Source organism: Athene noctua, chromosome 1 (genome assembly GCF_965140245.1).
Source record: "Athene noctua chromosome 1, bAthNoc1.hap1.1, whole genome shotgun sequence".
Lineage (NCBI taxonomy): Eukaryota > Metazoa > Chordata > Aves > Strigiformes > Strigidae > Athene > Athene noctua.
The window spans coordinates 27,499,801-27,516,842 of NC_134037.1; the positions used below are offsets into that span (position 1 = coordinate 27,499,801).

Below are 17,042 nucleotides of genomic sequence, written 5' to 3' on the forward strand. Positions count from 1 at the left end.
CTTTTGGAGACTCCCCAGCAGGCAGTCTAGGCATATCTTTCCGTCACCCTTACTGTTAGGGCTGGGTAAGTACTGTCTCAGCCTTGAGTAAAAATAAAGGCAATAACATAGAATAAAGTGCAGCCAACCAGTTGTTACCCATTACAGAGTAGATAAATGAAATATCCATCCAGGGCATTCCATGCTATTGTGGCAGTCACATGTATTCCATATAATATAAACTATGTAAGTTAAGGACACATTATAAATTACAGTGTGGAACATAGTTGTCATTCTTTTAGGCCCTACAGACATAAAGTGGAAGGAAAACAATTTCTGTTCTAAGAGGTCAAGATCATTTCACCATTTGTTATGCAGAAGTCCAACAGTTGGTCTGTTCAGGAATACAATATAACAAGAATTACGCATTGTTATACATTTGAGATTTTTTTTAGTATTATTGCTCTTTTACAACACTAAAATGAGTTATAAAATGTCATTTTCCTGTGTGCATTTCATAGGAACATTTCATATTTGTGTCAGTCTGAATGAGAATTTTTGTTTTTCATTCTCATCGGAATAAAATGGCAGTGCAATCCTGGTAATTTTTAAAAGATAAGGTTGACATGTCTTTTTCAATCTAGCAACGCTGATTGAAATTTATTGCATGGAAAACAAACTTCTGATAAACACAACTTTACTTGAGGACTGTATTTCCCATAGTATGACATTTCCCGTGTGAATGAATTCGAGTTCCACACAGATATAATGTGTTTCTTGAAATGCATTTTACTTCCAGTTCTATAAATCTCAATTCCTCAGAAGAGCCTGCGCAGCTTCTGGAAAAGCCCATATTTACTCAGGGATATGGTCAGCTCTTAGCTGCTGTCTCCAGTAGTAAACAGAGCAGGTTAAAAGGAACATTTTAGTGACTGTGAGTAATACCACCATGCTCTATCTGAGAAATTGTGTTAGTAAACTGTAAATGGGAAAAAAAACTCTGAAGAAAAAAAGAATTGCATTTTAAATTTTGTAATATGAAGCTCTTAGTGAAAATAGCCTCTCAAAAAAATTGGATTTATTTTTTTTTTAGTGCAGCAAGCTTAAATATCATAATCACTTGCTCAACAGGATTAAAACAAAACATACTAGCAACTGGAAAATAGACATTCACCATCTTTTCGGCATTAGTCCTTTGAGAAGAATAGTGAATGCCAGGCACACCTGATCACATGGTACCTTTTTAGAGCAGGCAAATTATTATAGTATATCCTTTCAAATGTGTTGAACTTTTTGTCACTATGCATTTTAATGTTTTGTTGGCACTTTCTGGCTGCAAGTGTTTGTTTTAGAAAACATCAAATTTGATTAGTCTTAGACAGGAACTAAGATTAAATTACCTTTAGACAGGGATGTTGCTTTCCACTATTGCTTCACATCCAGTTGTGACCAATGGATGCAATTTTTTTCCTACCATTTATTTGTTATTCATTCCTTTTCATTCCAACAAGTTTGGATCTTGGTACATTTCCAGTGAAAGCTTGTCCTGCACGTGGCAGCCTTTCCAAAGAATAGTGATTTCCCACAGATTTCTCCCCTCTCACTGCTAAAGATGGTTTGTCCAGATCATTTATGACAGAATGTGGTTGTCCTGCTTAGAGAGAACCATGCTGCTAGACCGTATTTATTTGTGGTCATTAGAATAAGACGCAGATAAACATATGGGCACTGCAGCACAGCTGAAGAGCATCTCAGGTACTAAATGTTGGAAAAACTATTTACAAGGGAAAAGGAGGGGGAGAAACTCCTGCACTGAATTTGTTGATATTCTTTTACTCGACTGTCATTAAGTAAAAAGTAGAAATAAGATTGGGAAGAAAAAATGAGAACCTAGTTTTCCCTCTTCTGAATGGATGTCCTGAGCATTCACATCCAAATGTTAAGGGGCAGGTCTTGTGGGACGTGGGAACTGTTGTCATTCTTGCACCTGAAAGAGTGTTATCTACACATCTACATCTTTATTATTCTGCCTGAAGGCTTTAGCATAACCAGATGGTATTTATCTGACCATTGTAGATGAAAGAGTGTGTGAAATAGCAGCATTTGACAATGATAAACACTGCATAAAAATAGCAAGTACATGTAGACTCTGTCTTAAAGAAGTCAGAGGAATTCCTGAGAATTATTGATTCTGCTGTATATCAATTACAGAACAAACACTTTGAAAGCATGTGTATGTGTATGTTTCTGAAAATCTGTACCTCACTTTGATCTGTATAATTTGAGGAGGTTAGACTGACCTAACCTTCCTAGGGGAAATTACCCTTTTCAAATGCTTGCACTTTTGTTAGGACCCAGTTAGACAGTGAAATACAGGACGATAGAAAAGAAACTGGAGCAATAGCAACCAGTTTTGATCACATCCATTGTCTTTCAAGGTCCAAAGAATGATATAAGCACATGGTTATGGACGTGTTGGAAGAATTAAAAAACTTAAGTTAATAAACTGATAAACAGTAATAGAAATGTAAAACAGTCCGAAGTAAGGTTTATAGTGATGAAATCACTAATAATCTGTTCAGATCTCTGCTAGATGTCATGTTCTTATTGCATGAAAGAATATTGAAAAGCAAATGGTGATTATTTTAGAGCAACCAAAGAAAGCATGTAGATTAGAACTGAGGCTGGACATCAGCATTGGCACAATTTGCATAAAGTGTGGGATGGCTTTTTAACGTGTATAGTAAATCTCACATCAAGAACTTGTCATTCTGCATCTGTTCAAGCAAAATTTAAGTAACTGCCTTTTATATTTCAAAATGTAAATTTTCCATTGAAGTATTTGGATGAATTTTTGTAACAGCAGTAGTTGGCATCGTAGTTCTGTGGTATTCTATCATACATTTTTCCTTTAAAGGAAAACCATGGGTTTATTTTGTGTAAAATTAACATGATTTGATCAGGTACCATAAAGTAAGTAAACTATCATTCATTTTTAAACTTGTCCTCCATAGGACTAGATCTGTCATTTTAGAACCCCTGTAATTCCTATTAAGAGTAGTTTGAGTATCATGAAAGCCTATCTGTTAATTTGTGGATTACTTATTTGACATGGCACCTTGAACACAGATGCAGACATATGCATCAGTATTCTGCAGAAAAGGACAGTCTGGGTAAAGGCAGAGTATTTTTATACCATTACAATTAATCATTGTACTTCTGCTCAAAAATAATGACATTTCAGTGAAGAGCAGCATCAGTTTATGGGAATGTATGCAGGCCTTGCTGCAGTTCTTCATAGGACTCCAAAAATCGGAGAAGATGAAGGTCAGTCTGCGCATGAGCAGTACTCCTGCTTCTTTACCTATCTCAAAACAAGGACATAAAGTTAATTGTATTTGGGGTCCCTGTAGACCAGTTTCTTGTCTCTACCACCAGCCAAACTTGGATTCCTAAGGAGTGTAAGAATAAGGCAAGCATAAAGGAGTCTTCCTTTTCCCAAATCCAAACACCTGTTGGGTGCTGCATCTGTGTTACAGATGGGGGTAACAACCCCCTTCAGCATCCCTTCAAGCCCAGAGTGTGTGTTCCTCTGATTGTAAACTAGGACCCTGTATAATCTCGGTTCTTCCTGAGCAGCTCCTACTGCAGGTAGTATCTGTAGCTTCCCTTTGGGAATTTGTGATCAGAAAGCAGACGGTCATCAGAAAACCTCTGCTGCACAAAGAGAATTTTGAATGTATTTACATTGGAGATTCATAAAATTACCCTGCACCCTGGGCCTCATGCACATGTGAGAGGAAGCGATCAGCTCCCCAGGCAGCATTTATGTACAACAGCTCAAGGAACTTCTGATCTTCATGCAAAAGTGTATCTAAACCCTGAGGATAATGAAAACAACTTTAATTTCTTCACACTGTCAGGTTTGGCCAGAAATATGTTGCTGTTTTGAAAGCCTGTGTTTATTTTTTCTTTTTTTGTGCATCAGAGTCCTTTTCTTCTGCTGTGTTTGTGGTACTGTTCTCTGTTTATCAAAACAGACTGGCTGAAGGAAAGGCAAAAACATCGATACTAGCAGTACTGGCATAGTTCCTAACAGATCCTGTTTATTTGCTAGAAGGAGCACTGTTTTGAACTGGTCCAGTCCTTGTATCTTTTCTTGCCTTTTTTTAAATGCATAGTTCAATTTTTTTTCCCACTTCTGAAACTTCAAAAATGTTCCAGTGAAGGCACAGATATCTCCCAAATTTGCTCCTTTTCAGTTACCAGTGGTTGGATACCCTTTAGATGTAATTCACAGACAACCTGATCCAGGTTCTGTTGCTGGCAGCCTATTGATCAAAACCATTATGCTTTTGTAGGAAACCTCCTGCTAACTTGGCCAGCGTACAATATTCACAGACTGTTATAGAGCAGTACAAAGGCCAGATTGCATTTGTTAGAATAACAGATTAAAGGCACTTAAAGATTGTTTCGGTGAACTATAATGTGCAAGTACTGTGGGGATTCATCAAATACCATCTAGTTTCAGCAAAACAACTTACAATGACACTCTGCTGCTCTCCAGTGCTAATACCAGTATAGAAAACTAGATGTACCATTTTGTAGTAGTAATTTTAAAAGGTTCTTTAGATCTGGCATCTTTAGGAGAGTACAGAAATGTGATTATTTACCCTTGATTTTGCAGGTTTTATTGAGTTACAGTTCTTAGCTACCTTTTTCAGGATTTTTTTTTTTAAGCTGTCATATCCTTCCCTCTGCTTCCCTTCTCCAAAATGAAAATTTGGCCTTTTTAATTTCTCCTTGTTTGTAATGCAGGTGCTTTTCCTCTTTAAATGTTTTAGTTGGCCTTTTCTCTGGCCTTTGCTGAGTCCGCTACATCCTCTATGATAGAGACCAGAACTGCACATGGTATTTAAAATGTGAATTCACAATTGTTTTATATATCTGCAGAGTGACTCACTTTACCCCGTTCTTAGTGTTCTTGCTGATGCTACACAGTATTTGAGGGGATTTGGGGCTGCTGCTGTACAATTGAGAGGATGGTTTCAGAGAAGGGTCAGCAGCTCCCAAATTGTAACCACCAATTCCAAGTTAAGCATCATGTAATCAGGGTTTCCATTATTTTTTCCCCATGTTTGTTTACACTGAAGCTCAGCTGCCACATTTTCACTCTGCTCAAAGCTTTGAGGTCCTTTTGGAGTTCAGCCAATGTCTGCTTACCCAAAAGACCTTAGGGTCTTCTGAAAAAGATGTGAAAAACTGGAGGGGGTTCACTGTTTGCTCACTTCTTCAGCTCCTCAGTCATGACACAAAATAAAAGCAGTCCTAGTATCAATCCCTGGAGGACCCCAATTGCTGGGTCTGTTCCATCCTGAAAAGTGACCGTTAAGTCCTTTCATTTGCTTCCTTTCCTTTAAGCAGCTTTTGGTCTATAAAACACCATTTCCTCTAATCCCATGGCAGCTTAATTTCTTTAATAGCCTTCAGCGTGGAACCCTGTCAGAGGCTTTATGAAAATTCAAATACATCATATCCAGTGAATCCCCTTTATCCGCCTGCTCCTTGACACTGTTGTAGAAATCCAGCAAATTGGTGAGACAGGATTTCCCTTTACAGAATCCATGCCAACTCTTCTCCAACAGACTGTGATTATCTCTGTGCTTAGTGATCTTATTATAGACTCTGTTATCTTACCCAGGGACGTAAGACTCTTTGGTTTGTATTTCCCAGCATCATCTTGGGAAACTCCCCATTTTTCTGGCACAATGGCTGTTCGTGATGATAGGTTACATATCTTTGTTTTTAAATTCCACATTTGAGAGCTTTTGGATGAATGCTGTCTGGTCTTGGTGACTTCCTGACATCTGAGTTGTTTATTTAGTCTAATACTTTCTGTCTGTTTGCTTATTGATCCAGTTCCTTTGAGTGATCTGGTACAAAGAACGCAATGGGTGTAGGAATTGAACATTTTCAGCAAAAAAGAATAATGCAAACAAATATTTGAGCTTCTCTTGCATGGACTTATACTTTAGCACAAGCGCTAATCTTCACACCTTTGTCATCTAGCAGTCCTACCAGTGCCTTAGCTGGTTTACTGCTTTTAATATATTTGAAAAAGTTGAAACTGTTGGAGCATATTTTGCATTTTTTAAGTTCCTTTTTAGTCCTCTTGATTTTATGTTTACATTTGGCATGCGTGGTTTTGTGGCTTTTCCTTATTTGGACAAGCTTTCCATTCCTCAAAGAAGAGAAGGTAGGAATGTAGTGGTAGCCTCCTTAATTTTGCCATTAAGCTATTCAGGTGGGTTTCAGACTCACCCAGACGTTTTTCTTTGCTGTGTTATACATCTTTTCTAATGTAGAGTTGTATACATCTTTTTTAACAGCCTCTAGGCTGCCTCCTTTTGCACTGTTTGTTTTAGGCAGTTTTGACACTTTGTCTTTTCCACTTCATTACATAGTTCCTTTAATTCTGTGTTTGTATGATGGATTCGTTAAGAGTCTTTCTCTACAATGCTGAAGTTAATTGTATTGTGGTTGCAGAGCACTTCTTACTAACACTGTGCACCACTGAAGACCACATCAGGAATAGCATCTTTTCTTGTGGATTTTGCTAATAAGTTGTTCCAGGAAAGAATCTTTTTTTTTCTTTTTTCTTTTTTTTTTTTTTTTATCTCTGGTGTTGTGGGGTTTTGGTTTGGGTTTGTTCTGGTTTTTTTTACCACCTACATCCTGGTGAAGCATCGATGCAGTTCAGTAAAGGTATCTGGAATATCACACTCCTGCCATCTGTCCTTAGTCTGCAGTTCTTAGTCTGGCTTCACAGTTTCTGGTCACTATTACCAAACTTATCAGAAAGTCATATAATGTATCTGTCTAACATATTTTATTAGAGCCTGGGATTTCCATCCAGAAGGATTTCACTGTGCTTCTGTCTCATTATTATATAAAGCTATTACACTTTATTTAATCCTTCATGAACACTCCCATTCCCTCACCTGTACATCCTATTCTGTCATTCTTATAAATCTGATAGCCTGGTAATGTTGCATGCTCCTTCAAGGCCACTGGGATACTTGCCTTACAGGGGTAATCTCTTGGTGCCAGTAATTCTTGTTCTCCTGCCTTCATGTTTAGGCTTCTCATGTTGGTGCAGAGGCACTTCTGAGTTTTCTCTCACTTTGAATTTTAGCCATATCCACCTCATATGTTACATCCATCTGAACAGGTTGCTTTTCCTGACCTTCAGCTTTCCCCATCTGCCAATTGAAATGCTTTCTAACTTTCTCAGTTTTCATTGCCAGCACCCTGGTTTAGTAATAATTCAGGTGCATCCCATTTCTTATCTCAAAAGGTCCCCCAGCTCCTGAGGTGCTTGCTCTTTACACTGTGCCCCTTATGCATGCGTGGAGGCTCTGATCTTTGTGTGCATCTCAGGCCTTGCACAGGGGATTGGTGATACATCTGAGAGTGCTATTCGTTAGGTCCCAGGCTTGTCTCCTGTCTGCAAGCTTCAATCTAGCCTGTACAACATCCCCTGCATGCTTCCCTACCTCGGCAGTACCCACAGGTACTGGTGCTGCCTGCTCCCCTACTGGTCCCCAAGTTAACCTCTCTAAACAACCTTTGCTGTACCCTGGATGTTTGCCTTCCTGTCTACTGCAGCTTTGCTGTACCACTTCTTTATTCTGTAAAAGCAAGCTGTGAAATAGTTTCCTGTCGCTCAAGGGGATGGAAAGCTTGAAGCTCAGAAACAACACAGCACCTAAATTTGTTTATTTTGCCAACTGATTGTTAATTTGGTGTATGAAATAAATGAAAGTGGAGAGATAGGATTTCTTTTTGAGGAGGAGATAGTTTACAAACTGCTTTGGTAGCTGAACACTTAAGTCCATACTTATGAAAATTTAGAAAGTGGAGGAAGCATCTACAGTTCAGACAGAAATGTCTTTGCTATCGTGGTTTTACCTCTAAAACTATGTGCACCACAAAATGCAGTGTCTGTTACTGAAGAGATGTATTCTTCTTACACGTTTGAAATACTAGTTACTTAGAATAAATATATTATTTAGATTTCAGTTTCCTGTGATACTGTTCTCAATTTATCAGACATTACTGAAATCTGTTAAAACAGGAGAGAGTTGGAGGCTCTTTAGGTGGACACGACTATGTCAGGCTTCAGTTTGTCCTTTCTTAATTTTGAAGGACGTTGGCAATAATTACATTGCAGTAAAAGAGCCGATGTAGGAGGGTGAAATCTGAGCTACTTTATTGCTGTAGTATTTAAAGTGCATATAAAAATAGACTTCATTAGTAATTGAAAACCGGAATATCTGTTTAAGTGTAACATCACCGTCACAACTTTCTTAAGGGGCAAGGCAAATATTTGGAGTGGCAGAATGAACTTCTGTGGTAGCATTAAGGGGAAGGTAGTCTGAGGCCATTTGTATGTCCCTTCTCAGTTACAGGTATGTCTATGCTTTGGAGCTTCTCTCCTTCCCCCACTTTTCCTGGTAATACTGATACTTCAAAATGGGATTAATTGGCTTTTGAAGGTGAGAAGGTGAAAACTGGTAAAATTTCATGGAAACTCCAGCAAGCAATACACCCTTTCAAAACATTTATTTGCAATCAAGAACTGTGGATCCAATTCCTTTCCTGGAGGCTGTTGCACCCCCTTCATTAATCCTAATTCTGCACTGAATCCTTCAGTCCTGTGTTGGTGTGAATCCTGTTCTGCAGAAGGAGGGCCACAGTGTCACAGTTTAAGAACAAAAAATGCTCAATTCACCTTACTATTTTCAGTTCCTTCGTTCTACTGTGGCTGGTCACTAGATGCATTATAAACATTCTGCATGTGTATCTGTTATCTAGCCAGATAGAAAGTTTTATTAGGAAATTATCTCCCACACAAAAGTCTTGGCTCCCACACAAGTTGCTAGTGTTCATTTAACCCAAATCATACTCGGTTCTTAACTGACTAATGCTGTCCCAAATATAATGTTTGATTATAATGCATGATTTGCACTTAGATTTTGTCTTTTAAAGGAAAGTTCAGGCTTGTTTCTGCTGTTAATTGTAACAAATTCTGGCAAGTTTAAGGATCTGAAAAGCCTCAGATGTTGGCCTTAAGGTCTAGTGTCCCTGAAGTTGGATGTAATTTGCACGTAATAAATTGCTTTGATAAGATTTTCTTCCTTAGGTTAATTACATGTGTCTTTTGGGAGTTAAGCTAATATGAAATTAAGGGTCATGGGACCCCCACAAACCTTTAGAGGTTGTGATGATAAAATCCAGCTGTTTCTTATCAAAAACAACCTCTGAATATATTGTTCTTATCCACTGATGTTCTTATATGATTGCAGTGACATTGTGCATCTGAAAAAAAAAAAAGAAAAAAGGATTAGTTGCATTAAACTCTGACATGAATTGGATAATTAAAGACTAGTCTGATTGCTTGACTAGCTTGATTGCATGCATTCCAATGTCATCTGCAGATGTCCTGGATGGCCAGGCTTTGGATAAAATGGCCTTGCATCGATCGGTGGGAATCATGATCCTCTGTAGGGGAGCACCTGCAGTTGCAGATTGCACAACTTTTAGCGAAGCTCTACCAAGTCTCAAACTGCAAGAGAGAGTAAGGCTGAGGAGAAGGGTATTGGGATTTACAAAGGTGGGAAATTAAGACAAAGTTTTAGGATCTTCACATGTGAGGACTCAGTTTAGACCGATTGAAGAAGACCAGTGTAGGAAGTACTAAGAATCAGCTTGCATTGGAACTTGGGCATAAGGTAGAAACCCAGCATCAATTCTTAAATATTTGTGGAGGGTTTTTTTCTAAGCAGGTTTGTGAAGTTGCTACATTTCGGCTTTGGTGGGGAAAGGTGTATCTTTTGAAATACTTTTGTCTTGTTCCTGTTTTGTTAGAGCTTATTATTGATAATGTACTCTGTTGCTGTCTTTAAATGACCAAATAGCATTATTTTTTTAAGCACCATAGCATTAGTTTAAAAAATATCATATAGCTATTAATAAGGCTGTCTCATCTGAATTAGAATTTTGCTTGGTTTGTAAGTTTCCTTAATAATTTATAACTGACATTATAAATAACATCAGTAAAGAATTGTTTGTTCCTATACGGAACAACCTATGTGCTATAAAGCAAAAGAAACGTACACTCTACAATGCACAGAATGTTTTAAATATCTTTTAGAACTGGATCTTCAGCCCTAGCTGTACATGCATAGCACAGATGTTTTTTATAGGAGTCTAGTACAGAAAAGACCGTATCATTTCACATCCAGGCATTTGTTTTCTAGATACAGTTTTGCATATTTTTAGAATGTTCCACTTAATAGATAATGGTGCTCAGAAAGAGGATTTGTACATCAGTGAACATGATAAGCATTTAAGACATGGATAATACATCTGTCATTTTAAAATATTAATAGTATGCTTTTAGGTGCTCATATAGTGAATGACCTTCATATGTAGCAGCCTGGATAGTATCCTCAGAGAAACAGACCTGGAAGATCCTTTCTTCCCATTAAAAGCAAGAGGAAAAAAATCTGCTTTCAGATATATGAACACTCATTTCTTTGTGGTTAGTAAAAGCATTGCACATAAGCCTGAAGACAGTGTCTATATGTACCATCATTCTGGTACGTATAATTCGTACTTAACTTGCGTGCCATCTAATAGCTGTATGGGAGACGGTTTTACCAGAAACTTTTTAGCAACAGTTGCGTTTGCTACTTACTGCATGGCTAAGAAGTGGACTTGTTTCTGGTTAGAGCCCTCAGCCATTTCTTCAGCTGATGGTACATGGGCCATGTTGCTCCCTTTACACTGTGTTGCGGTTCAGTGAAGGGCTTTCTTTGCCTGAGGACGAGACATAACTGCACACAAAACCTTAAAAATTTCTGCATCAGAATGCCGTAAGACTTTACTGATCTCTTTATCTCTTCTTCTTCCCTCCCTGTCTACAAGCACACAAACACATTTGCATGGATGGGCTTTTAAAATTTAAGGCAATTTCTAGCATGTGATAAGGATTGCTTTCCAGCAAAGTCCTTAAGAATCAATAATCCTGTAAAGAAGAAAAACAAATAGGGGGATATGTGCTTTGGCAAAAAATAGTAAGGATGTACATGCAGTAACAATTATTTTGCACAGTCATTTCTCAAGGTACCTCCAGCAGTTATGGGTCAAAGTCTTCTGTATGTCTGCACTGCTGTCCAAAAAATGTCAGCAACCTAAAGAGACCACCCAGTCTGTGTTACATTTGTTGCCTGTCTGTATTGTAGGAAGGCTCTTCTGGTCCCTTTTCAAAATAAGAAGATTGTCCAATTTTCTGAGAGCTTCCCTCTTCATGTCATTTGTCTCTTTGTACAAGGATGCTATGGTTACTGCAATACCCCTTGCTACTGATAAATACAAATTATTACTAATACACAAATACTGGTGGTTTTTTCATCCCATGTGCAGTATTTTTACCACTTGTTAGTTGTAAGGAATCCCACAAGGCCATTTGAGTAATGGAGTTTTATTTGTAATTAATGTTTGCTTGCTAAATTTTTCTATGGACAAATGGAGGAAATGGGGGAAGGGGATTGCAGTAGGGCTGTCTCAAGCTTTGTAAGACAGAAGAAAAATGAAGGGGTGCAAAATGGAAAGCATCATTTTGTTCTGAGTCTTGCCCTATTATTCTTTTTAATTATAGGTTATTACTTAAACTGAAGCCCACTTCCTCATGGAGATACTTTGGGAAATCACTATGATTACAATTTTGTCATCCAGGAACAAAGAAAATTCAGATTTCAAAAAGAACAAGCAAAAACTATCTAACTTTAATGATAATTGCAGGCTGGATAGCTTGACAACATCAAAGTTATTGCACCCCATTCTACAGAGTGAGTAGATTGTTGCCAAGGTACAAGTGTAACATTTTCAAGCACAGCTTTTTGTAGTTATCAGGGTGCATTTGAGGACAATTTTTCCATGCTGCATGTGATAATGGGTTACCATTTTAAAAGTGTGTAGGGCAGATGGCTTCGAAGTTCAGTGGAGTGCTCAGGATCCAAACATAAAAAAGGGAGGCTTTTGAGAACTGAAGTTAGGCTTCCAAGGCACTTACAGCTACAACGTCAGTGTTTTTGTAACTCATTCCTGTTGTTTCACTGTCTTTTTAGAGTTTCTTTGCAAGGAATGCCCAAGAGTTCATATTTTCATTGATCGAATTGAACTGAAGGACATTCCAGAAGAGCAGATGTATATGAGAAGGTGGCTTCACGAACGTTTTGAAATAAAGGATAAGTAAGTAGCAATATGCAGAACTTTTTGTTTCAAAAGCTGTCTTTTTTCTTTTATATTAACAGATATGCCCATGATTTCTGTGTTACCAGCAGTGCAAGCTGTAGGACTCTCTGAAGAGAGGTGGTGTTGGTAGTCCTGTGCATATTTTGTATAATAACCTTGTGGTTAAACCTTCTGCTCAAGAGGTTGGGATTCCTGGGTTTTAGACTTTCCTCAGACTGCAGAGCTGTGAGTCCATGTTCAAGGCGAGACTCATATTCATCTGAATACTCTCTGTTATCTTCTTGTAGCTGAATCATGTGTAGCCAGGAACGTAAGATGCCTGCAGTAGGCAAGTAAGCAAAAAGCAGTTTGATTCTAGCCTTGTAATCAGTGTTAAGTTAGAGTTAGAAAGGGGCAGGTCCTGATCTAATCTCTTCTGCCAAAATTGTTTATGCATCTTTCATCAGACAGTGATTGGCTAAAACCACAAGTAACCCCGAGATACCTACCTTCACTGGGAAATTAGGTAAAGTAGAGGTTTCGTGGTAGAAGTAAAGTGCCTGGGTCTATCCAGCATTGGCAGATAAGGTCACTAGTGAGCATATGCAACACATCACGGGGGACCTTGTGTTCTGGAAGGACTCTGTGTCTAAATGCGGGATTTAAGTATTGTTTGAGAGGTGATGGTTGAATTTGCTACATCTGATGTCCATCTTAAGGGACCTGAATCTGTTTACTTTCTAAATCCTTTAATACATTGTGTGAGACAGAAATTTCCCTGGTTCTTCAGGTATGTTCTGCTTTAAAATTGTTCTGCTGGTCTCACGCTCCATGGAAGTAAAAAACGGATTAGTTTGTCCTGTAATCTTTGAATCCATGTAAAAATTAACATGACTATCTGTAAACATGGTGCTGTTACTAAAGTGTCTTAGAAGTTTAGGATCAGTAAGTAATTTTTCTTCACTTTTGAGAGGAAGAAAGTCTGACTTTTATTTTATAAACAAGGAACTGATACATAAAGTAAAAGGCTGTCTAGTGTCCCTGAAGTAGCCTTCTGGTGAACACCAGCAAAACTGAACCCTGATCATCTATGTCTCGTTGTAGACTCCTGTTGGCTGGGACCAAAGCAGTCTGTCAGGCCAATTTAGAGATACTTAAAACCCTAGAATTTTCAAATCCATTTATTATTGGTTTTCAAAAACAGGAGGCAAAAAGTTATTACTAAACCAGTGCTGTAGCATTTTACTCTTGCACATTTGGCTTCCAAATTTAGTGTCTTGTGAGCTCTCATTATTTACTAGTTTATTTTATGGATATAATTTTTTCCCCTCCTTTGGTGTTCAGAGACTTAACTGTGTTTTGTCCTACAATATTGCCCAGCACTCTGGGCTTATCTTCTAAATGCTGAAGGAAAAGGATTCTTTTAAACTTTTATATTTGGCATTAAAACTGGTCCCCAAGGAAAATCTGCTTTTATTGCTTACAAGGGTACAGGTTGAGTACTCTGACATGTGACATTACTTTGAATGCATCATATTCTTAAGGCATACTGATTGTTTAAACATGTTACAGGTGAGCTGCTACGTAGTGTGAAATCATTTGTTAAATAATGTGTGATTAGAAGCAGTTACTGGATGAAAGTAAGTTGCTTAAAATTTCTTATGCTAATGTATAACCTTGACCATCTCCTTTTGTCTGCTTGTAGGTTACTAATAGAGTTTTATGATGCAAAGGATTCTAAAAGAAGAAATAAGTTCCCTGGGAAAAGTGTTCATTCCAAACTAAGCCTCAAGAAAACTTTGCCATCTTTGCTGTTTTTAGGTGGCCTGACTGCTAGTATGCTTCTGACAGAATCTGGAAGGAAACTTTATGTAAAAACATGGATATATGGGACTTTAATTGGCTGCCTGTGGGTTAGCATTAAACCATAAGCAGATGTTAGTCTCCAATCAGTGAAATGTGCAGTCTTTTCTTGCACATTGCACCAAACTTTTTCCTTACTTTATAGTAAAAAAATGTAAATAAAGCCTTATTGATTGAACATTGGAAATAATAGAATTTGTGACTTAAGCCTCTGTGTGGTTGGTCTGGGGAAAATAAATATAGATTTTGCTACTGATTTTTTGCTGAAATAATGACAGATAAACCGAGTCATATGATAAATTGCTTTCCCCATGAACTAACATCCATCTCTATCTGCAGATTCAGTATGAGTAAGGATGTCTAATAAGGGTGTCTTAAGTGGACCTGTGAATGTATTTACAGAGATTAATTTAGGGTATGTATTTATTCTTCTGATATTCATGTTGAATTTTCGTTACACTTTGGTGCATTGCAGCAGTTCAGTTGCATCTATCCCAGCTGTATCGCAACTAAAATCAAAACCCTCTCTTTTTTTTTTTTTTTTTTTAATTTTGCTTTTCAGTTTTAGCTAAATACTGTGTTCTTTAAAAGCTGGCAAATCATGAGATGTTACCTGAAGCAGAATAAAATGTTCCTGAGAACTCCTGTTCATGGGGAAGAAGCTCTGTTTATCTAGTGCATGATTTTCGATTTTATTGCAGTATTAGCTGATTATTTTACATGTGCGAAAGATTAAATTTTACTGAGCAAACAGCTTATTTTGCGCACCCTGTATTTGAGCATAAAGGAATATATGCAGTATAATGAAATGTTAAGTTTTTGTTTCTGGCCTAACCAGACTGCAGCCTACCCTGTGTCTGCATTATCCCTAGCACCTCAAGAGTTTCAGCTGAGCTCACAGACCATTCATGTGTACGTGCCATAAGCAGAAGTTTCCTGTTACCTCACGATTTTCTGGAAGCAAACTCTGTTGTGTGGGTAATGCACAGAATTACTGTAACTTCATGAGCATAAGGGTATGGTAACAAGGAACCTTCAGATGTTCCTGCTAAATCCGAAGCATGTGCCTTTTCCTACTAATCTGATTTAGCCTGATGTGTCATCTCCATGCTGTAATAGCACGTTAGATTCTCAAATCATTCTAGGCGATGCAGACTGCAGTTGGATTGAAGTTACAGGGTTGATATATACGATTTGCACAATAGACCAGTAGTGAAAGAAATGCATATCCTATCAGTATTTCACCTGCTTGAAAATATACTTCAAAAAGCAAAATCAACAAACCCTTACTACCAGAAAGTCTGCGATTCCCATGGCTGGTATTTTTGTTGAGGAAATACCATTTCCTGATATCAAGGGCATATGTACAGCAATGGGATTAGGAAAGAGGGTGTATTTTATCATCTCCCATTAGGGAATTGGGCTCCCTGTATCAAAATAAAAGAACTATAGAATATTTTTATATCACACTTGCAAGCTTTAAATGTGCATCTCTCTCTAGCTTTAGTACGATTTGTCTTGCTTTAGTCCATTGTGAGTTAAATGTCTCTTAAAATTATAACTCTTTTTTTTCAGATTCCACCATTGCCAGTTAATTAAAGATACTGCTTTTACTCTGTGGTGGGTTTTTTTACAGAATTTTATAGAGCAATTGCAGTTCCATCTTAAAATCATTGAGTACAACTTTGAGTTTGCAGTTCTGTGTCCTTCCATAATGGATTTTGTCACTGAAGTTATTTATATCGGTGATTGATTCAGGATATGTTGATGAACCATTTTAAAAACAATGACTGGGAACAGTGTTGAAAAACAGTATTGTTATGAGGCTGCAAAACCAGGAAAAAAAAAAAAAAAAGCCATTTTATGTAACAGCCAAATGTGCTCAAATGTAGTTCTTCCTATTCTCAGCTGACTGTTTCCAGTGGGTATAACCAGAAGGCAGTGTTCCTATGTTAGTGTGATTTTTCAATCATCGAATGAAATTTTACTCTGACATAACTAAATTTCTTTGTAACAGCTAAGAATAACATTTAATTGAGCATCAAAATAAATGCAAACTGCTTAATTCATTTGTAGAAAAATAACTGCTATTTTGGAGAGCACGAAATACTGGATCTCTTTTGCTGTTTAAGTACCAGGAATATAATTGACACAGTGCAACAAACAGGATGTTTATTTTGAACCTTATTCTCTATGTTAATCTTAATTATTTTTTTCTTGCCATTAATTTATAAAGTTTTGAAACTGTAATTTGCTGATGTATTTGGCGTTGGGAGTATCACATGCTATTTCTAAATATGCACTGATATTAACTTGAAATATTTCTTCATTAAAATAAGAAGAGCCAATGCTCATTCAACTTTTCTGTCCTGTCTACTTGCTCAGTTTTTTCTGCACTTTTATGTTTGTAACTTTGTTTAACAGGAACTGATTGCAAAAAGCCTACAAGTGTGGTTTTAAGTCCTTAATGGAAGGATTTGTGTGAGAAGCAATGAATGAAAAGAAACCAGCTTTGCCCTTTTTTTGCATGCAGCTGAAAAGTGTGTTAGAATCGATTTGTGCTTGTTCCAACACAGCACACCGCCAGGTCGTCTAGATTGCAATAGCTTTTCACCCATGAATACCTGCACCACTTGATGCTTGTTAATAATGTTCATTAATGTGCAGCACCACAGTTCTGACCAGGAATCGGGCACCGCAGCAATAGGTCATGCACAGGCAACACCAACAGAGAGTGTGGACAGACCCGGGGGGTGGGAAAAGGTATTTTAAACAAATATATGAAGCATACCTCAGTAGCAAATGCCACCTAAGTTTTAGTGATGTGTTAAATCTGAGAGGGACCTGTTTATTTAAAAACTCTTTTTTCCAGCTATATCAGTGCATCTGAAAATAGCAGT

The 17,042-nt window shown here is 37.6% G+C and overlaps 1 protein-coding gene across 1 annotated transcript in view; it reads left to right on the forward strand.

The window, feature by feature from the left end:
* The window catches only part of AGPAT5 (1-acylglycerol-3-phosphate O-acyltransferase 5), a 57,928-nt gene extending 41,423 nt beyond the window's left edge, over positions 1-16,505 (forward strand). The window contains exons 7-8 of the mRNA XM_074895743.1: positions 12,174-12,297; positions 13,985-16,505. Of these exons, the coding sequence (XP_074751844.1) occupies positions 12,174-12,297; positions 13,985-14,210 (350 nt within the window). The 3' untranslated portion in view covers positions 14,211-16,505. The remainder of the gene's footprint in view (positions 1-12,173; positions 12,298-13,984) is intronic.
* Positions 16,506-17,042: the final 537 nt, after the last annotated feature.